Source organism: Rhinoraja longicauda, chromosome 3 (genome assembly GCF_053455715.1).
Source record: "Rhinoraja longicauda isolate Sanriku21f chromosome 3, sRhiLon1.1, whole genome shotgun sequence".
Classification (NCBI taxonomy): domain Eukaryota; kingdom Metazoa; phylum Chordata; class Chondrichthyes; order Rajiformes; family Arhynchobatidae; genus Rhinoraja; species Rhinoraja longicauda.
The window spans coordinates 49999900-50023433 of record NC_135955.1 but is presented as its reverse complement, the minus strand read 5'-3'; the positions used below and the strand labels follow the sequence as shown (position 1 = coordinate 50023433).

The 23534-nt window shown below is 41.6% G+C and overlaps 1 protein-coding gene across 1 annotated transcript in view; it reads right to left on the bottom strand.

Moving 5' to 3' along the window:
* Window positions 1–2189: 2189 nt before the first annotated feature.
* Window positions 2190–23534, bottom strand: part of LOC144591984 (chondroitin sulfate synthase 3-like) — a 238496-nt gene continuing 217151 nt past the window's right edge. Inside the window, exon 2 of the mRNA XM_078396091.1 lies at window positions 2190–6103. Within this exon, the coding sequence (XP_078252217.1) occupies window positions 4532–6103 (1572 nt within the window). The 3' untranslated portion in view covers window positions 2190–4531. The remainder of the gene's footprint in view (window positions 6104–23534) is intronic.

The window sequence follows — 23534 nt, the reverse complement described above, 5'->3', positions numbered from 1 at the left end:
AATCAGTACCCCGTTCCTGCCTTCTCCCCATACCCCCTCACTCCGCTATCCTTAAGAGCTCTATCCAGCTCTCTCTTGAAAGCATCCAACGAACTGGCCTCCACTGCCTTCTGAGGCAGAGAATTCCACACCTTCACCACTCTCTGACTGAAAAAGTTCTTCCTCATCTCCGTTCTAAATGGCCTACCCCTTATTCTTAAACTGTGGCCCCTTGTTCTGGACTCCCCCAACATTGGGAACATGTTTCCTGCCTCTAATGTGTCCAATCCCCTAATTATCTTATATGTTTCAATAAGATCCCCCCTCATCCTTCTAAATTCCAGTGTATACAAGCCCAATCGCTCCAGCCTTTCAACATACGACAGTCCCGCCATTCCGGGAATTAACCTAGTGAACCTACGCTGCACGCCCTCCATAGCAAGAATATCCATCCTCAAATTTGGAGACCAAAACTGCACACAGTACTCCAGGTGCGGTCTCACCAGGGCCCGGTACAACTGTAGAAGGACCTCTTTGCTCCTATACTCAACTCCTCTTGTTATGAAGGCCAACATTCCATTGGCTTTCTTCACTACCTGCTGTACCTGCATGCTTCCTTTCATTGACTGATGCACTAGGACACCCAGATTTCGTTGAACTCCCCCTCCTCCTAACTTGACACCATTCAGATAATAATCTGCCTTTCTATTCTTACTTCCAAAGTGAATAACCTCACACTTATCTACATTAAACTGCATCTGCCATGTATCCGCCCACTCACACAACCTGTCCAAGTCACCCTGCAGCCTTATTGCATCTTCCTCACAATTCACACTACCCCCTAGCTTAGTATCATCTGCAAATTTGCTAATGGTACTTTTAATCCCTTCGTCTAAGTCATTTAGTGTTGATTGACTAAACTGACCTTGATCTTTATGCCACTCTGTTGGCATCAACCCACAAGTGACTGGCAACTTTGAATTGGGACATTGTACATAAAAGAGAAAATTACATTAAAAATCTACACTATTTATTAAGTCCTGCTGGAACAAAGAGCAGAGCGGAAACTTACAGGCTGGGTATAGATGCCACCTCTGTTAATGTGGTTCCCCTCCCTTCGTGATGAAACCAAGTATAGATTTCCCTGGCTCTCGCCCTCTACCCTGCCTGCCTCCACATTCCTCTTTAATCCCCACCACCTTTATTAAAATTCCACCTCTCAATGCATCTTCCCCCCCTTCTTTTGGCTTTCCGAGGGAGTATTCCCTCAAAGCAAATCCCCTTCTCACAGCATTTTCTCAGCAACATTTGTTCTTTCATCTTATTTCTTTGCATTATCCAGGGACCCAGCCACCCTTCAAAGTGAAGCTGCAAATTACTTGCCTTTCTTTGAATTTAGTACACTGCATTTGGTAGTATCCTCTACACTGGAGAAACCAAACACAGGTTGGGCGATGACTACTAAATTCAGTCTACTAATGTGACCCTGATAGCCACCACTAATTCCACCCACTCCCACAATGGACATTGGCTTCAGCCACCAACCGTCTTCCAACCTTATGTTTGGTTCAGAACTGGTCTATTCTTTGTCTCACTTTAAATCATCAAAGGAACAAAGGTATTAATCATCTGGACAGCCTCAGTCTGTATCCAACATAGATATTCCCTCTGATCTTTTTACCCTTCTCCCTCCCTCTGCAACTAAAAGCACATTTATCTTACTTTTCCATTTCTGGTGTCAATCCTACTTTCCTCTCCCCAGATGGGCATGTTACCAGCACTGTCTGTTTTAATTTCAACTCAAGATGTTGCACTGACTCACTACCATGACACACTGAGATTTCACAGATCCATCTTCTTAAAGACCCAACCTAGCTACTCTGGCCATTTTGGTTGCTCTAAGAACAATAATATTCCACCCCAAGTGGCAGCAAACTGAAATATGGCACAAGGAGCAACTGGGTAAAGTAACCATGGAAAAGTAGGGGGATTTCAGGTGCACAGTAACAATGGCTTTTCAGAAAATTTCCAATCTATTTTCAGCTGTAGATCTGGGTATTTCCACACATGACTCGACCAATGCAAAAATCATGAATAAAATAATAAAACACCTTCATTAAAGCAGCGAGTTGTCCCTCGAATGAATGATTTTCATAAAATCGACAAAAACAATCCAACCATGTTTAGGAAGTGAAATAATGTTATGCAGATACTTTATTATAAATAGGATTGTTCTCAGATGATTTCTAAGCGGCAAACTGTAGGGGCATTTAAAGACACAAAGCTAAAGGAATGAAGATACATGCCTACTTGCAGCATGTTTCCATTGAAGAAACCAGGAGTCATCTAAACTCGTTGTACACATTATACGGAATACATACATTTTCTGACATTTCGAGCTTGGTCACCAGTACCTGTAATCTTGCGAGAATATATTCCCACATAAAAGTTTTTAAAAGCAAACATACAATCATACATTTGTTCACATACAGTGCCCTCTATAATGTTTGGGACAAAGACCCATCATTTATTTATTTGCCTCTGTACTCCACAATTTGAGATTTTAATTTAAAAAATCACATGTGGTTAAAGTGCACATTGTCAGATTTTATTAAAGGGCGTTTAAAAAAAAATTGGTTTCAACATGTAGAAATTACAGCTGTGTTTATACATAGTCCCCCCATTTCAGGGCACCATGATGTATGGGACACATGGCTTCACAGGCGTTTGTAATTGCTCAGGTGTGTTTAAATGCCTCCTTAATGCAGGTATAAGAGAGCTCCCAGCACCTCGTCTTTCCTCCAGTCTTTCCATCACCTTTGGAAACTTTTATTGCTGTTTATCAACAGGAGGTCCAAAGTTGTGCCAATTAAAGTCAAAGAAGCCATTTTGAGTATGAGAAACAAGAATAAAACTGTTAGAGACATCAGCCTAATCTTAGGCTTACCAAAATCAACTGTTTGGAACATCATTAAGAAGAGGGCACTGGTGAGCTTACTAATCGCAAAGGGATTGGCAGGCCAAGGAAGACCTCCACAGCTGATGACAGAAGAATTCTCTCTATAATAACGAAAAACTCCCAAAAACCTGTCCGACAGATCAGAAACAATCTTAAGGAGTCAGGTGTGGATTTGTCAATGACCATTGTCCACAGAAGACTTCATGAACAGAAATACAGAGGCCACTCTGCAAGATGCAAACCACTGGTTAGCCACATAAATAGGATAGCCGGATTACAGTTTGCCAAGAAGTACTTAAAAGAGCAACCACAGTTCTGGCAAAAGGTCTTGTAGACAGATGAGACGAAGATTAACTTATCTCAGAGTGATGGCAAGAGCAAAGTATGGAGGAGAGAAGGAACTGCCCAAGATCCAAAGCATACCACCTCATCTGTGAAACACGGTGGTGGAGGTGTTATGGCCTGGGCATGTATCGCTGCTGAAGGGACTGGTTCACTTATCTTTATTGATGATACAACTGCTGATGGTAGTAGCGTAATGAATTCTGAAGTGTATAGACACATCCTATCTGCTGAAGTGCAAACAAATGCCTCAAAACTCATTGGCCGGCAGTTCACTCTACAGCAAGACAATGATCCCAAACATACAGCTAAAGCAACAAAGGAGTTTTTCAAAGCTAAAATATGGTTAATTCTTGAGTGGCCAAGTCAATCACCGGATCTGAACCCAATTGAGCATGCATTTTATATGCTGAAAGGGACTAGCCCCCAAAACAAGCATAAGCTAAAGATGGCTGCAATACAGGCCTGGCAGAGCATCCCCAGAGAAGACACCCAGCAGCTGGTGATGTCCATGAATCAGCAGACTTCAAGCAGTCATTGCATGCAAAGGATATGCAACAAAATACTAAACATGGCTACTTTCATTTACATGACATTGCTGTGTCCCAAACATTGTAGTGCCCTGAAATGGGGGAACTATGTGTAAACACTGCTGTAATTTCTACACGGTGAAACCAAAATGTATAAAAATGGCCTTTATTAAAATCTGACAATGTGCACTTTAACCACATGTGATTTTTTTTTCTATTACAAATCTCAAATTGTGGAGGACAGAGGCAAATAAATAAATGATGGGTCTTTGTCCCAAACATTATGGAGGGCACAGTAGTTTTTTAAAAATACTGCAGATGGTGAATGTCAACAATTTTAAAGTCTGAACATAAATTAAAAAGTCTACAATAGTTCTTTCCCACTTGAAGCTTAAAGCACTTTTGTGGCATTATTTCCAACGTATCAGATTTGACTTTGGAGTTCAGATTCTGACACACGAAGCACTTTTACAAAGCCTGCAGGAGAAATACGACTGACAGTACTCTCAAGTGTTTTGAATCTCCCCACTTTTAGGCAAAGATCAAAATAACCTATTTTCAAAGCACTTTCCATTGGACATTAAAATATTCATGAATGTTATTCACCTTGTCTTAATGCTTTGAAAATCTTCTTTGGAAGAGGTGACTGGAGAACCAAAAGCATAACAATGTAAAAATCTGAGGTAAAACCCTTTGAAGAGTGAGATAAGGAGCTTGAATGTCAGGATATAGTTCTGTTGTATCCACCATTTAGATGTTTTTCAAGCCAGAGTTCAGCTAGCTGCATTGTCGATCCAAATGTACTTGCTTTGGACCCTAGACACATCTTGTATTGCTTAGGATCTATGTTAGGATCACAGTGAACAGGGTGGTAAATGTGGACAACCCCAATTTCTTGACTTCTGAATGCATTCAAGCCGGAAGAGATCACCTTAGTAAAAAGATCAACATCCTCTAGCCCCCAACCCTGAATGGAAGTATCAAATCCGCCAACTTGCAATAAATCGCTCTTGTATATGCAAACAATTCCAAAGCCATAATCCCTCCAGAAACCGGTCTTCTTCGTGAAAACAAAGTTGTTATCATTTACAGGGTTCCCACCATAAACTATTTTTGGGTCATACTGACTAAAGATTACAGGAAAATAAACTTGTTCTCCCTGAATTGTATTGTCCCTACATCTCTGCAGAAAGTCTGGAATAAAAAGTAAGTCGATGTCGCAGAAGAGCAACAAACTGTCATTGTGTAACGAAGAGGAGCCCATTTCTAGGGCCAAGCCTCTGGAGAACTCTCCCCTCATTGGGAGAATGGTCATATCTGCTTTAGAATACTTTCGGCTGAGCTCATTCATTAACTCCATGTGATTGCCTTCGTCTGGTACTGAATCAGAATTGAATAACAATATGGATAATTTTACATTCTGCTTTGGAATAAGGCAAGTTTTCTCAAAGTTCTCCATGAACCGAACAAATATGTCGTACCTTCCAGTGAGGGGGACTAGGATGTGAACTTTCTGGTCATTACGCTGCTTCAGCTCTTTGGTGCTCTCTGTGAATTGGAACGGTGAAAAGATCTTCAGTGAGTTTGAGAGGAAGGAGAATGACTGAGCCTCGCTGTTTATGCTTTCTGCAAGCTCTCTGGCATTAAGTTCTTCAGCCTCCTTCATGAATGGTTTACTGAACGATTGTTGAATATAAGCATGGCGTCTCACAGGAACAGTTACCTTTCTCCCTTTATGTTTCTTGTAAAGTAGCAACAGATCCAGGATGTAATCCGCACCATACATGGGATTAACTCTGCGATAGCCATATTGAATTTCTTTAAATTCAATTACACGTCCCCTGGTCTTAGAATTCCAGTTGATCATTTCCATTACTTGCATTATACAGTCATCCAGGGCTGCACGCAGCATACTGTTGATGCCTTGCCTAGGGATTTGTGTCTCCACCATGCTATAAAGGTGCTTCCCAGTCAGAAATTCCCATTCAAGGACCTCGTTTCTGTCTTCAGGCTGGAAACGCATAAAAGAAGGCATCATACCTAGCTGTTGATCCTCCGTGCGCACTTCAGTATTGCTGAGCTTGCTCATGGAAACGCTTTCTCGATGCAACTGGATGGTGCGATGACGAAGCTCTGAAACCTTTCGGGTTAGCAAGTAGTTATGCAGTCTATATTGATAGGAGGGTCTTTTATTGGGATGGAGTGTGATAGCATTATGAATCTTGCTGTTGTGCAAATCCTGAATCCACCCCTTTTTGTTGTGCTCATAATTCTCATAGAAGAGCTGCTGCATCTGTTGATATGAAAGAAAAAAACAACTTTAGTCGAGGGTACTGCTAAGTGTAGATCTGCATGTACTTCTCTTTCTATTAAATACGGTTTTCAAATGCATTGTAACAGAAAGGTTTTAACAAGCAAATTCCATTAAATTATTTTCCAGGCAATATTCCTAAACTGTCATAAAAATAAACTGTTGGCTGATCAGCTGTGGTGCGAATTGTATGAAGGGTCTGCCATTAAATGCTGCTGTTTTTACCAAAAATCTGGCCTTCATCACCCTCTGATGTTGATGACTTCCTGTGTTTATTAGATCTCACTATTGATGCCATTCCATAATTTCTCTCAAAGGAAAGCCAAAACTAAAAATGCATTTAAGTTAAAACATTCTATTTTCACAGTATTTAATTTTTTTAACGTTTTTCTACATTAGAAAAGGATTTATTGGTTGCAATTACAGTATTTTTTTAATGCTGCCACTACCATGTCAATTTTCAAATGTATTCAATTAGTTGCAATCTTTCTCAATCCAATTGTATTTAATTTTTAACAGAAATGCAAAAGACAATCTAAAGGTTATGTGGTACTATTCTTGCCATTAAAGTAAGAAAATACTGATTAACCAAAAAGTATCTGAAATAGATAACAGCAGGGCCACAATGTAAATCAGTGGGAACTGTTGTCCCAGGACCCTGTTAATTGATCATTAATCAGTTACAGAAAAACAATAGACAGACACAACATGCTGGAGTAACACAGCAGGCCAGGCAGCATCTCTGGGGAAAAGAAATAAGTGTCGCTTTGGGTCGAAATCCTTCTTCAGACTGAGCAAACAATAGCTATGTGAATTAACTGTAGGAAGCTTGATAAACAAGTGGGAACCAAGTGCAAGAGTCAATTGTGCCATCTAGGTGGCTGATTAGTAGAAATAATTGGTCAGCTGGCTTGCGTCAAAGAGGCATCTGCAACCAAGGAAAAACTACAGCCAACTGACCCACACCCGAGTTATTGAAGGGTGGGTGCAGGCTAGTCCGAAGGTAAGGCTAAGGTTGTGCCAGTAGAAACTCGATCCTCCAGTGAAGTGTGGACTGCAAATTGAAAAAGGACAAAGTTGCAAAATGTTTTGACCGTTTACTGATGAAAATGCCAGTACACATGTGACATATCCTGCCCATGTACATCTTTAAATTACCAATCGGACCTACATTGGTTAGTTTAGTTTAGTTTACTTTAGAGAAACAGCGTGGAAACAGGCCCTTTCGGTCCACCGGGACCGCGCTGACCAACGATTCCCGCACATTAACACTATCCCCACGAGTGACAATTTTTACATTTACCAAGCCAATTCACCTACAAACCTGTACGTTTATGGAGTGTGTGAGGAAACCGAAGATCTCGGAGGAAACCCACGCAGGTCACGGGGAGAACGTACAAACTCTGTACAGACAGCACCTGTAGTCGGGATCGAACCCGTGTCTCCGGCGCTGCATTCGCTGTTAGGCATCAACTTTACCGCTGCCCCATCGTGCTGCCCCAGTTAGGCTGCAATTGGCACAATAACTTTTTTAGCTGTCTAATGATGTGTCATGTTAGTTGTTGGCTTTGGACATCTTTCCACTGGCAGTTATTAGGATCAAGGAAGTGGTAACAAATACAAGTTGTTACATTTTTTGACACTAGGGTTTTGTTGGCAAGGGTAATCGTCATCTAGTGTAACACATCTGTCATACAGCTTGTTCATGAACATGCATTTGACCCTCCCTATTCAGGAGGAAAAAGAAATGAGGGAGGAAAAATAAATGAGAAAGGAAGAGAAGGTAATATAGGGTTGGCTTTCCTTCAATTCTGTTGCCATTTTTAAGTCTCTGTTGTGAGCAAAAATGCCTTCCCTTAACTTGGGACAAAGGAAAAAAAAAGAATGGCCAGCTACCTCACGGCTTTATCATATATCATATATATGAGCATGAGGCTTTGGAGCATGAGGACTTCTAACTGACAGACACAAAGGAGGATCCTAATATTGGTGGAATACCTTGAAGCCCCCTGGTGCACTGAGTGAAATTCAACGCAGTTCATAAAAACATAATGCAGTAAATTCATACAGTTGAGTGTAATTGGAACCACTGACTCTATAACTCACATTTGAAATGTCAAGAGCTCTCAAAACAATGATTGCTGTTGCAAGACCTCCAAAAGTACATGAAATTAATGAACTGAACACTAAATCCAATTCTATTATAGTTTATGTAAAAAAAGCAAGATTTTTGTTAAAAAAACCCTCAATACCACTTAAAGCTCAAAATAAAGGATACTCAATTTAACAGTATCCCCGCAAATAACAGAACAATTTACAAAGTATTTTCAGGATGCATTATTAAGATACCTGATTAAGATAGACACAATAGACTACGGTGGGCCTGATATAAAAATTGATGATAGACACACAAAGCTAGAGTAAATCAGTGGGTCAGACAGCATCTCTGGAGAAAATAGGTGACTTTTCAGGTCTCTCCACAGATGAGCTACTCCAGCTTTTTGTGTCTATCTTCGGTTTAAACCAGTATCTTCAGTTCCGTCCTACACATAGAAATTGATGAGCCCAGCTCCGCAAGACACCTTGATAATCTACACCCGCTTCCTGGAGTGCTGCTTTCAGGTAAAGTGCAATGTACCTGAACACATATGTGATTGATGATGACAGGAATGTGAGTCATGACATCTGATCAAGGAAAGCACATCCTTGCCCGGCTGCTCACTTCCAGCGTGTGAATTATGCATGCCAACAATCAGCAAAGGAGGTTCAATTATACGTGGGCAGCCTGATTGTAGCTAATCAAAATGTGAAATTAGGAGTCTGGTACTGTTTACTGTAGTCTCCAATGGACAAAGAAACGTAATGATCGACAGAGAAAGCTTCTAACCTTTAGGCAAGTTGGAATGGTAGAAGAAAGATAAAAACTAATCTTCTAAAAAAGATTTCTGGTTTGGAGATTGCTGGGTTTATTAATTTCATGTATTTTTGGATGTCGTGCACATTTTACAATAGTGCATAAATTACATAATGCAGGCTGTTTAGCCTCTTGCATGAGTAATTGGTTCATGGTAGTTGGTGGGGGTGGGGTAAAAAGGATTATCTATAATTTATAACGAGGGGGGGGAATTTCAACACGTTAGACAAGTCTCCATGAACATGTGGACCTTCTGAAATAAATAAACTGAGACAATGAATGATGAGGTCAGAGTTATTGAGAGCTAACAAAGTGCTCCACTGTGTGTGCATGTGTGTGTGGGTGCGTGCGCATGTGTGTGAGTGTGTGTCTGTGCATGTGCAAGCATGGTGGAGAAGGTGAGACAAGTCTTTTCCTTGAATCATAGTTTTCCTGGCACCAGAACAGAAAGGGAGGTGGGTTACATCCATGCCTGTGGTACTGGATATAAATTTACTCTATTTCCTTGTGTCATAGCGGCCTATTTTGGCCTGTCGAGTCTATTGTCAGTTCACAATACATCCCATTGCTCATTATTTTTATTTCTTTAACCTATTCTTCCCAAATTCTCATCAACTCCCCCTTGATGTTAACAATCAACCACCCAATGGCGACAATTTATGGTGGTCAATTAACTCAGATCCCACACATTTTTGAGGTGAGGGAAGAAAAGTACAACGGCCCTTATGGCCAAGTTAAGAACTCTACATTTACAATAACTTGAACTTGAATCATGAAGAATAGCGCCAAAACATGGTGAGTCTTATACACTGTCTCAGAGTATACACTTATACTAAACTAACATTGTGCTTACGTATAGTAATACTTTTACTGAACTGTATGCAAAAATGTCACTGTACCTCTGTACATGTGACAATAAAGTGCCATTGAATTATTGAACTGGAGCACCCGGAAAGAGCTGCTACAGTCAAAGGGAAAATATGCAAACACTCAGGCTGCACTGGAGGCCAGGACTGAACCCGGGTAGCTTATGTGTAAAACATAAGGTGCTGGAGTAACTCATCGGGTCAGGCAGCATTTGTGGACGGAATGAACGGGTGACATTTCGGATCGATACCCTTCTTCGGACTGCAGCTGTAGACAGGTCTACCAGGTGGACCACTGTGCCACGCTCTCATTTGTGACAATATCTTCACATTGTAAATGCTCGTAAAGTTACTGTAGCGCTTCCAGGGACATTCTTAGGATAACAGAGGTTCTACTTGACGCGCTGACATTCTACCTCAATATTGGATTTGGAGAATCCTCATAAGGGTCATCCATTTCTTTCTAGCCCTCATCTCAGTTGGTAAACTGTGTACTATTACAAAATGGAGTCACCAAGTGTTTAAAGTTGCTGAACTAAAATTGCAACTACTTTAAATATTATTCCATTCATGCTGAGGAACAAAAGTCCCGTGTAACTGGCGACAACCTTTTGCAAGGGAACAGGTTCAAGGATCTGACTACAGAACAGAAAAAGGCTCACGTCTATTTAGTTACAAATCAGTTTTATTGGCAAGAGAGGACAAAAACAATACTTGTCTTGGTATGCCTGGGGTCCAGTTTTACAGCAACACACCTCTCTCTCTCTCTGCCTCCGTACGTGGCGGATCGTGACTCAGCCTGTCAGTGAACCCCTCTCGTACATGAACTTGAACCAACTCCTGGCTTACTGGCGCCTGCCTTTATACAGGTAAGAAAATCAGGTGTTGAAATAACTGCCGGGTGCTGCTCCCAAATTCAAACTATAACCAATGGCAGAGCACTGCATCCCAGCAAGCCCCCCCCCCATGGCCAGAGCGCTATGGGTCACAGACTGTTTGGGCAAAATTCTCGTATAACACACCTGCCCACCATGGAAAAGATTGACTTGCATCCCCATTACAGCTACTTTGTGTAATCAGATCAAAGCTTCAAATCCCACAGAACATGACATAGGTAGAAGTAAGAGAGCAGGTGAAGTTGCAAAGTTGATTTGGGGGAACGTTATGCCAGTACTTAATTTAGGATAATCCTGGGGGGGGGGCAATCATCCAACAAGATTATATGGGTAGAATTTAGAAATAAGAAAGGGGCGATCACTTTGACGGGATTATACCATATGCACCTCAATAGTCAGCAGGAACTAGAGGAACAAATATGTAAGGAAATCAAAGAAATGTGTGCAGTAATAACAGAGTTGTAATAGTAACTGATTTTAACGTCCATGATATTGACTGGGAAAAGGGGGCTACACTCAATCTTTATTAGAAAATGAGGCTGGCCAAGTGGTTAATCTGTCAAAGACAAGGGGGGGGGGGGGGACTTTGGGATTAGTGGCTATAATTCTATTAGCTTCAAGATAGTTATGGAAAAAGATAGGACTGGTTATACAGTCATACAGCGTAGCAACAGGCCCTTCGACCCAACTCACCCACACCAACTAACATGCCCTATCTACATTAGTGCCCCCCTGCCCGCATTTAGTTCATATCCTTCTAAACCTATCCTATCCACATACCTGTCCAAATGGTTTTTTTAAATGTTGTGATGATACCTGCCTTAACTACCTCCTCTGGAGTGGCCTGGAGAGTGCTGTTGTACTGGGACACCTGGGGTTACAAGTATGTAGTTCCCCAAAAATGGAAGTGCAGGTAGACAGGGTAGTGAGGAAAGCATATGGCGTACTTCGTTGGCTAAATCACTGAATATGGGACGTCATATTTTCGTTGTACAAAACATTGATGTGACCGCACTTGGAGCATTGTGTGGTTTTCTGGTCCACAGGTGGAGATGGCACAGAAAAGAATCACAAGGATGGTGCCTGGGTGGAAGGGTGTGAATTATCTGGGGAGATTGAATAGGCCTTCCTGGAGCGAAGGAGACTGAGAGATGACCTGATATGAGAGGCATATATAGGGTTTATAGCCAGTGTCTGTTTCCCTGGAAGGGTGTGTAAAATTAGAGGACATATAGATTTAAAGAAGATCTGAGGGGGTAATGTTTTCACACAGTAGTTGGTATCTGGAGGAGTTAGTGGAGCCAGGAACAGTAACAACATTTAAACGGCATCTTTACAGGTGTTTTAATGAGGAGGGCATAAAAGGATATGGAATTGTCAGGACTGTCAACTTTTATAACCCCAGAGACTAAATTTTTGTCTACACTATAGTAACTTATTAACTTTATTTATATGCTTTAACTGTAATTCTTTTTTTGTGCACAATCCGCAGGCATTGCCACTTTCATTTCACTGCACATCGTGTATGTGTATGTGACAAATAAATTTGACTTGACTTGAATTAAGGCCAAGTGGGAGTAGCATACACACACATGATGGTCAGTATTGATGGAGTGGGCCAAAAGGCCTGTTTCTATATCATACAAACTCTAAGACCCTATAACTCCAGAGGAGATATTTTGCAAAATCCGTTGCAGCATTACTTGAGTTACTGGACTGCACTTGATGTATAACAATTTGATTCTTCACAGCAGCCCATATTTATGTTTATAGTGTAATCTGTACCCTTCAATACCAGTAATAAGAGATGTTATTCATTTAGAATTTTCTCCTGAATAGCTGACAAATATGCAGAGTTCAATCTCTCTGGGGATTGCAATATTTTCTGACAAATTAGTTGTGGTAACTAAATTATCATTGTTTATAATTATTTCAATTTGTGAGCTTTTTGGGAAGGACTTGGATATATGTTGGGTCATGAATATAAATAAATTTCAAAGCTAGCTTAATAGTTCCTAGAAAATTTTCATTGGTCACTGGGCTAAAACACCCTCAATAGTACTGTATTTCTGTTTAGTTTGCGTTCAGATCAGATTCAATCAGGTTCCGAGTGAATATTTGAGTTTTGATCAGACTGAACTGTTTTAGCTTTTAATTTTTCAGTGCTCAAGCAGCATTTTAACAGGTACATGGATAGGAAAGGTTTTGAGGTGCATGGGTCAAATGCAGCACAGTTACCCATCTTGGTTGGCATGGACATATTGGGCTTAAGGGTCTGCTTCCATGCTGTAAAAATCTATGACTCTTTAGTGCTTCCGTATCTTTTAAATATTTGCTGCAAGCTTGCACCATAATTATTTGAACTCGGAAGGAAATAACTACAGTACATGTGCCTTTCTGAGCTAGTTCAATATTAGCAAATGTGTAGCAAATGGTTAGCACCAAGTAGAAGATCACAGCCGAGATTCATTTTCACGTGAAGGGATATGAAACACTTCCCAAATGATCCCAAGATAGACCAAAGCTCAGTCACAGACTGTTGAACTATATTATGCTGATTATCTTCAGGCTGTAGATTAATGCAAATATTCTAACATGCCACTGTCTGCATCAAATAAATGGATTGTCATGTTTAAAACTGGCAACAATTGTGAATATTTTTCTATGAAAACGATGGATTTTTATTGAAAATTATATTTGAATAAAAACATTGAATTAATATAGCCTGAAACTAAAAAATTTAAATCCTCGTTTCTTTAGATGTTTGGTACTGTCAGAATATTCAATTCTCACTTAAGAATCTGCAGATATTGGGATTCTAGCTTTTTCATGCAAATGTTATGGATTCGTGCCTTTACTGAAACAACAAATTATTTCAGCTAGATTTACTACATAACTAAACTATTGTAACTCTTTAAGTACCTTACCGGGGAAAAATAATTGCATCAGGTTAGTTTGTTTGACGTAGGTGTAATTTTAATCTGAACATGTGGTAAAATTTGTCTGTTCATTTTTAAGCTAAAATATCTTTGAGCATTTTACTTAAAATGGAATTTAACAATTTTTAAATTGCTGGAACAGGGCCACTTTCATTATCTACCTGACACTTCCAGTAAAAAAACAAACTGATTTCTAGTCTATTTCTGTAGCTCTCTGTCAGCAAATGCTGGGCACTGCTTTTTCATTACATGCATTTTAGCCACTCTGCATGTGGCAAACTATCCTTGATATTCCACTACTAAACATGATTCAATCTGTACAGTGTGTACCAGGACTCAAGATGGCATCAATTTCCAAGGAACATAGTGAATTAATCCCTTTTACACATTAGACATTAGCGATACAACGTGGAAATAGGCCCTTTGGCCCACCAAGTCTGCACCCCATACGCTAAGAGTATCGTACACACTAGGGCCAATGTAGAATTTACAGAAGCCAATTAACCCATATACCTGTGTGTCTCTGGAGCATAGGAGGAAACTGGAGCACCTGGAGAAAACCCACATGGTCAAAGGGAGAACGTACAAACTCCACACAGACTCTACCCATAGTCAGGATCGAACTTGGGTCTCTGGCGCTGTGAGGCAGCAACTCTATTGCTGCTCCGCCCTTAACACATTTTTAATCGGAATGTTTCACCTGTATAGTGAGGTAGTCTTTACAAGAGATTTGTGTAAATCCAGCATTTATTCTCTAATCCCTCATTGCTCTTGAGAAGATGATGCTGTTTGCACTTCAACCAGGTGAACCAGTGCAGTTGACGTCGAGTATGAACCCTGTACTGTTAATGAGTTCCAGTATTTTGGTGAACAGATTATGGGAGTGATGTACAATTCCCCACCTACATTGTGGACTTCTCAGGACCCTGATGCATTTGACCATCTGGTGATAAAACTGGGATGGGCAAGTGCCAGCAGAGTTACTTTGCAATTGGATGGTAAGGTAACCTAACAGTAGGGAATGTTTATGATGCTGATCAAGACCCTGGGACATGTCAATGGCACTGAACTGCGATGGGAGCTGCACTCATCCACATAGATGGAGGAGATCCTAGCACATTCCTGGATTTGGGGGGTCAGGATGTGAACCATTCATTGCACGATATCCAGCTTCGGACCTGGCAGTGAAGAAAGCTAATGGCATGTTGGCCTTCATTGTGAGAGGATTTGAGTTTAGGAGCAAGGAGGTCCTACTGCAGTTGTACAGGGCCCTGGTGAGACCGCACCTGGAGTATTGTGTGCAATTTTGGTCTCCTAATTTGAGGAAGGACATTATTGCAGTGTAGGTTCACCAGGTTAATTCCCGGGATGGCGGGACAGACATATGATGAAAGAATGGGTTGACTGGGCGTGTATTCGCTGGAATTTAGAAGAATGAGAGGGGATCTAATAGAAACATATAAAATTCTTAGAGGATTGGACTGGGTAGATGCAGGAAAAATGTTCCCGAACATTCTGGGGGAGTCCAGAACCAGGGGTCACAGTTTAAGAATAAGGGGTAGGCCATTTAGGACTGAGATGAGGAAAAACCTTTTTCACCCAGAGAGTTGTGAATCTGTGGAATTCTCTGCCACAGAAGGCAGTGGAGGCCAATTCACTAGATGTTTTCAAGAGAGTGTTAGATTTAGATCTTAGGGCTAAGGGAATCAAGGGATATGGGGAAAAACCAGGAACGGGGTACTGATTTTGGATGATCAGCTATGATCATATTGAATGGTGGTGCTGGCTCAAAGGGCCGAATGGCCTACTCCTGCACTTATTTTCTATGTTTCTATGTTTCTAATCTCAATGTTGAACTATTTATACAGCTGAATAAGTTTCTGGTGACTTCCTGGATATTTAATGGGGATTTGGCAATGTTAATACCACTGAATATCAAGTAGATTGCCTTGATCTTCATTAGAGGTTGTCATTGTCCTGAATCCATGCGGTGTGAATTATTGTCGAACATAACCTATTAGCTGAATGTTGTCCAGTCTCGGTGTATTTTGGGAACATTTTCTAATGAACTGTAAATTAAATTTGTGCAATACATCAGCTGCATTCTCGTTTCTGCCACGAGCGAGGAAAGGCTTATGATAAAGCAGATGAATATGGTAAAGACTACAATGATGTTTTGAGGAGAAGATGGCTGACTTTCAACAACCAGGTAGTAGTAGGCCCCCCTCGGTCATGGCTGACCATGGGTGATGCATCCTAGTTGTTGGCTGCTTGCTCCAAACCTTGACTAGAGCAGCGTTGCTTGTGGCTGAAGAGACCAATACGAGAGTGACAGTCTCTGTCGCAAAGGTCACATTTGTGTGTGGTCTCTGGTCTGTTGAAGTTGCTGCGCTCCTTTCTGCGTGCCCGCTTGTCTGCTGTTGCGTTCATCAGTTTCTCTTCCCCCGTTTTGAGATGTTGGTTCAGGGTACCTCTCCACCTTGTACGGTCAGCTGCAATGCTCTCCCAGGACTCCACATCGATGTTGAGCACCCTTCAAATCTCTCTTGCAGACATCCTTGTAACGTTCTCCTTCCAGATGTCAGCTCTCCATAGAGGATGTCTTTTGGAATACGGCCATCCTCCATGCGGTGGACAAGGCCCAGCCACCACAGCCTGCACTGCCTGAGTAGAGTGTACATACTGGGAAGGCCAGCGCGAGACAGAATCTCGGCGTTGGACACTCTGTCTTGCCAGGATATACCCAGGATACAGTGGATGCTTCTAAGGTGGAAGGCGTTGAGTCTTCTCTCCAGTCTGGCATATGTAGTCCATGTCTCACTGCCGTACAGCAGCATGCTGCTGATACAGGCGTTGTAGACTGCGATCTTTGTCTTCACTGTCAGCTTTGGGTTGATTCACACTCGAGTTGTGAGGCAAACGAGAGTTGTGGCTGCCCTCCCGATCCTCTTGTCAATCTGTGTCCAAGGAGAGGTTGTCGGTGATGGTAGAGCCGAGGTACGTGAACTGATGAACAGCATCGAGTTGATAGTCATCGATGGTGATGACAGGCGGTATCCTGGTGGTATCCAGAGACAGCTCTGTAACCTGCCCTAGGATGTTCATCTTCTTCAGGCTGATGGTCAGCCCAAAGTCTTTGCAAGCCCGATAGAAGCGGTCCATCAGTGACTGTAGTTCCTGCTGTGTGTGGGACACAACTGCTGCGTCATCGGCGAACAACATGTCTCTGATGAGAGCTTCACGTACTTTTGTCTTGGCTCTGAGGCGGGTGAGGTTGAAGAACCTGCCATCTGATCTAGTACGCAGGTAGATCCCCTCTGTTGTGGTGCCGAAGGCATGTTTCAGGAGCAGAGCGATGAAAATCCCAGAGTGTGGGAGCAAGGACGCAGCCTTGTTTGATGCCACTGCGGGTGTGAAAGGGCTCCGAGAAGCTGCCATTGAACCACAAACATCTTTATTTGCAATAGATAGGACTTGGGTAAGTGGGGAATTGCTCCCTGATTCCTAATCGTTCTACCAGGACTCCTCGGTCAAATGTTACTTCTATGCCCGGTGTAATCATCCACACTTTATCTCTAGAATTCAGCTCTTTGCTCCACTTAATGGCTGTAATGAGTTCTGAGACTAAGTGGACATGGCAAAATGCCAACTGAGCATCACTGAACAGTTTATTGTCCAGAAATCTCAAGAGAGTGTCAATCAGTGACATATTCCATCAATTTGCTGATGGGGCGTTGACTCATAAGGCTGTAAGTGTCTAGACAGGCTTCATTCTTTGCTTTTGCAGGATGGCCCTTCCACTTTGCCAGGACACTGCCAGTGCTGTAGCTGTTCTGGAGCAGCAGGGCAAGAGCCTTAGTTCACAATGGACGCCATGCTTTCAGCACCACAACCACAATATTGTTGGGGCCTACATCCTCATGAATGTGCTATTTTGTGAAATCATATGAAGGGAAATGAATCGGCAGAGGATGTCTTTCTATCATAGTTGGGCCATGGGTGATGGTAAAATTAGATTGTTCACTTGGCAGTGATATCTTCCCTTTTGAAGATGCCTGCCAATGTAAGCCTTGTCTTTTCCATTGTTGAGGATGGGGGATGGTCATTGAGTTTCAGTAAATTCAACGTTCGCTACTATTCACAACCAAATTCTGTAGAGCTTATTTCTAACCTGTGCCTGAACTTTTGTCTATAGTTCTTCCATTGTTCAGCATGGATTCTACAATGTGGCGTCAATGCAACAATGCAGAATATCGCCCAGCCGTGTCCACGGAAAGCAGATGAAAACTTTGAATTTCAAAACAACTCATTGTGTCACGAAGTGACCGCTAGGTGGATGGGGTGCCTCCCTTACTCAGTTATAGCGGACAATCGGTAATAACGTTTGTCATTCCCTCCCCTAAGGTCCGTTCAACGATCGTTATCTGTACATCTGGTTACCCGTTTCCAGGCTGTGCTGCTGAATTTGGGGTAAAAAGCCTAAAATACTCTTCAGTAAATATATCAATGTTTCAATCTACTGTATTCCCTCACAAAAATCATTTTATTTAATATTGCTGTTCATGTTTCTTTACAGTTATCCAGCAGAGCTAAGGACACGAGAGATCGGGTGACAGTAACGGAAAAGCTTTCATGGAAAATGGGAGTAATCTGCAACACTTTGGGAAAAAACCTGGCTTGAGGTAATTTTTCCTTTGCAAATTAACTGGCCTGTTAGCTAAAAATGTTAAGATACTTCCAGTAAAGAAAGGGTGGCGCCAGCAATGGCTGCCTCGCCAACAGTCTGTCTGTCCCTTCCTTCTTTGCTGTTTGTTTATATGTGTTAAATGTATGTTTTTAGTGTTCCTTAGCTTGCTTTATGTGGGGGCTGGGGTGGGGGGGGGGGGGGGGGGAGTTGGGGGAATTTTTTTCTAATCTCATACCTCGACGGAGCTGCAATTTTTTTCCATATCGTATCTCCGTCCGCACTGCGGCCTAACATCGAGCAGTTGGCGGTCTTTGCTGGAGACCGACTTGGAGCTTGCGGATTTAACATCACGGAACTCGCGATCCCTGTCGGGGATTGACTTTGGGGCTCCAACCGCGGGTGCCTGTGGACTTTAACATTGCGGAGCTCACAGTCTCTGGTTAGAGACCGACTTCGGGAACACAAAGCCGCAGGAGCTTCAACCGCTCCGACGCGGGAGCTTCGACCGCCCCGATGCGGGAGCTTCGATGGATGGGAGAATAAAGAGGAAGAAGGTTGGACTTTATTGCCTTCCATCACAGTGAGGAATGTGGGGAATCTGCAGTGGTGGATGTTTATGTTAACTTTTATGTAGTTGTGTGTCTTGTTGCTTTTTTCTGAGTTCGGCAGTATGGTAATTCGCATGTTAGTGTATCTTGTAATAAAAGACCTTTGAAACCTTTGAAAGCAAGCAATACTGTATGCACTTACCACTGGGTTCAGACAAATACATTTTCTATTACTGAATGTGATAAAAATCAATTTGGAGCCAATTGTTGCCCGACACATTTGGACAGTGACTGGTTTCAGTTCCAGTGATACACCTTCAGGGCCAAAACCTGATATCCACCAACCACAATGAAATAATTAACTGAATATCACATGATGTTTCCAATTTAGACTAACTGTAAAATAAAATTTTGAAATGATCCCCAAGAAAAATAAAATTGATTTTTAACCAAACACAGAGATTTAACAATTGAACTATGGCAACCTAGAGTTTTTGGTTCTGTGGAATTCATATTATTTCTAGATAATAACATACATTAGCCGAGGATTGCAGTTCCAAGTAGTAAACTTTCATTCAATCATTTTTTTTTGGCACAGCTAACCTTTTAAATAATAAGAAACTAGTATTTGCCCTGAAAGTTTCACAAACTGAAAATACATGGACTACCAACAAAACCAGATTCTCCCCAGGACAGTGTAGGAAGGAACTGCAGATGCTGGTTTGCACATAATGCTGGAGTAAATCAGCGGGAAAGGCAGCATCTCTGGATAGAAGGAATGGACGACGTTTCGGGTCGAGACCCTTCTTCTGAAGAAGGGGCTCGACGTGAAACGTCACCCATTTGTTCTATCCAGAGATGCTGCCTGTCCCCCTGAGTTACTCCAGAATTTTGTGTCCTTCCTCTCCAAGACTAAACTCCTTGATCTCATCATTGTGACTTGTCTTGAAAGCAAGAAGATTTCATCACATTCCTAGCACCAATTATTTTTCAATGAATTTCATATTACGAGCACAATAATTTAAGTCACGGACAACCAGTTATATTTTTCTGGTTAAACAGTAAATTCCGACAAATAGTATAATGATGCCTTTTAAAATAATAAACCGTGAACTCAGTGAAAACTACATTGACCCTTCCTTATTTTCTAGTTGATTGGCCACTGTCGATATTTCAGTGCCCAAAAGCAGAATCAAAATACTAAAAGAAAGTTCCCCTGGGGATTTTAGATCAGTCTGATAATTTTTCTTGTCATTGTACCATTACAAGAGTTTTCCTTAGAAGCAAACCATTCCTTTAACATTAACAGCTCCTGGTTCTCCACAGAGTTGCAAGATCATTAGCAAAAGTGATAGGAATGTCATGACAAAAAATAAACCTCTTTTCTGCAACGTGGATGTGATTTGCTTTGTGCGACCTGATCGTGTGGTGAGAAAGAAAGATAAAGCATGGAAACAGGCACTTTGGCCCACCGTCTGCACTGACTATCATCCATCCTTTCACACTAACCCCAGTTTATTCTCTCCACATTGTCACCGACCTCCCTGATTCTACCACTCACCTACACACATAAGGAGCAATTTACAGCAACGAATGAACTTGGCAACCCACATGTCTTTGGGATGTGGGGGGAAACTGGAGCACCCAGAGGAAACCAGTGCGGTCAAAGGGAGAATATGTAAACTCCACAAAGGCAGCACCGGAGGCCAGAACTGAACCCCGTTCTCTGGCGCCGTGAGGCAGTGGCTCTCCCAGCTGCACCACCTACTGGTGTGGCTTAAGCTGTGGCCTTCAAAACAGTATTAGATTAATGCTTGGAGAGAGAAAACACAATGTGAGGGTTTTGAAGAAAGATTTGGGGGAGGGGGCAGGATTGACTGTGTTGTTTTTTAAAAGAACTGGCACAGCCACTTCAGTCTAAATAGCTGCTGTTGCTGAGATTTTAAACAAGAATGAGTCCCACGTTGGAAAGGCCATTGATCTCAGTGTATCAGCAAGCTGCAGAAATGGATTAGATGTGGTTCATGCTGTGATTACACAGTAAATGGCAAGAAAAGGATCATCAGATTTGGTCATAAACAAAGCGTTGCTAACCTTTATTGTCATTCCATGAGTCAATACCTGTTCATAGGAATGGATGAAGTCAGGTGGAATATGAACTAATTCCTGCCTGCATGACACACAGTTGATATAACTAACAGCTAAGATATGGTTGCTCCATTATCCCCATTATGCCAAAATCATACAACTCCTTCTCCAAGAAAGCATGGGAGCATCATCAGTGCATTAACTGCATAATTCAAGAACACCCACAAGTAGGTCAAGAATGGCATTAAATGCTGGCTTTTCTTGTGACATCCACATCCCACGAGATATTACAAAAATAGTAAGAAGCACTGTTTTATTTTACTCTCACGTCACCTATAATTACAAGGAGTACATATAGGCAGAGGATGCAGTGTCAGCATCAATTCTCTGGCTTTTTAAACAAACTAGCTGAGAAAAATAGCTAAATACATACTTATTTTCTTTATCCAGATGCCACATCTGAATTAAAGTGTTGTTACACTGTGAAAGCCGCCAAGCAAACCATTTCACTACACATAGTATTATCAAAAGGGGCTACTGCTTTTATGATTCCATTCCTTGGAAAATATGTATTGGCACAATACTCATGTCAAGCAGTGTAGTGTCACTCTAACAATGTTTCAGTGCATCAGCTCAAAATCCCTTTGAGTCTTTGCCCAGGCCAACTTAGAAGTCTTGCAAGCTGTCACAAGTTTTAATACAAAGAGCAGAAACAAAATTAACCTAATAACAAGAATGAATACAAATTTCTGGGGACATTCCTTTTCTAAAAGGCTATTGCTCTGTTGCAATCTGGGCAATGAACAAGTAAGGCAGAGGAGGTTTAATAACTTCAGTAGTTCCGCAGGTGGGTTTAGTCTATTGCGTTGTAATGAATTGCCTCTGAAAGATTCCTCTCCATGAAAAGAGTTTCTGAAATAACCTATTCAAAGTGAAATCTCCAGATCAAAGAACCCAGGATTTTACCAGGGCGGAACAATGACAACAATACAACTTATCCATACTCATTTGAATCACTCCATGTGTTATCCACTTCCCAAAGGTACAGTAGACCTTTCTCATGATGACGGTAATGTTTCCTGCAATCAGTAACAATGCATAATTAACACAAAACTACCATGTGGCTTTAAATACTCTCAGATGTGTTAAAGTAGACATTTTTACAACGGGGCAACATATAATTTCCTTACAACAGCTCCAATTAATGTGGGAGTAAAAAGTTAAATCAAAAGAAGAGATTCCTTTATCAACCAAGGCTTCTCTTTGTTAAATATGGGAAGTCAGAACCAAACCAGATGCTGCCAGTCTTTTATGTCATGTCCTATTCTTCCCTGTGAAGAATGCCTTCCACTTTACTGCTGCTCTCTGGACCACCTTTGTACTGTTACTCTGATAATACCTCAGCTGCACGGAGGCAGAGAGGAAAGCTCTTCAGCGGGTAGTCCATAGAGCTCAGAGGACCATTGGAACACAGCTACCAGCCTTGGAGGGCATCTGCAACACACGATGCCTCAGAAAAGCCACCAGCATCCAAAAAGACTCTTCACACCCCTGCAACAGTCTGTTCGAACTCCTTCCATCGGGCAGATGGAAAGGCCTTCTACACCCGCATCTCCAGACTCAGGAACAGCTTCATCCCCAGGGCCATAGCTGCTATGAACCGGTCCTGCTGAGCCGGATGGTCACATCGCACAGTGATCCGGCACAGATCTACTTGCACTTTATTCTGTTTTAAAAATGTTACAATTTGTTTCATTGGGTTGTTTAAATTAATACTGACTAGCTAATTAAATTATTGCATCGTATGGGAGGCGCATTCCCAATCTCGTTGTACCCCTGTACGATGACAATAAAGATATAATGTATTGTATTGTATTGTATAGATACGATAAGCACATTACAACAATCAGCATCTGTTGTTCCATTTTCTTTGGATTACTGGTAGTGGGCCAATGTTAGCAACTGGATTTAATGCTGGTTTTATCTTACTGAACACCTTATTTGAAGGATTATTTTATTCCTCAATTACTTCAGTAGCTCATGTACAATACTATTTCAAAGTTGCATCATTAAAATCTTTTGTTTTATGTAAAATTTCAGATCTAATTTCCGTACTTATGAGATATTGCTCATGCCATTCTTCCATTTTGGCTCTAACATTACTGTGGGACTAATACGTTTGCCAAGGTTCATGAAGTCTTTTACAGCAGCTTCACTTAAAGTTCAGATTTTTCAGCTAACTCACCCCACAATTAATAGCTCAGCGTGTTTTTAGCTCCAGAGCGATTTTTTTGGCTTGATGAGACTTGCACACCACTGTTCATTGCTAGCAATACCAACAGGTCCATGGGGAGCACAAACCATTTCTTAGCAACATGGCAGAACAATCGTTAAATGGTTTAACTAGAAAACCTTAATAACTAGTAACAGTCTTCATGAAGGAACCAAGTTTCTAACAAACCAATGTGCATCCGC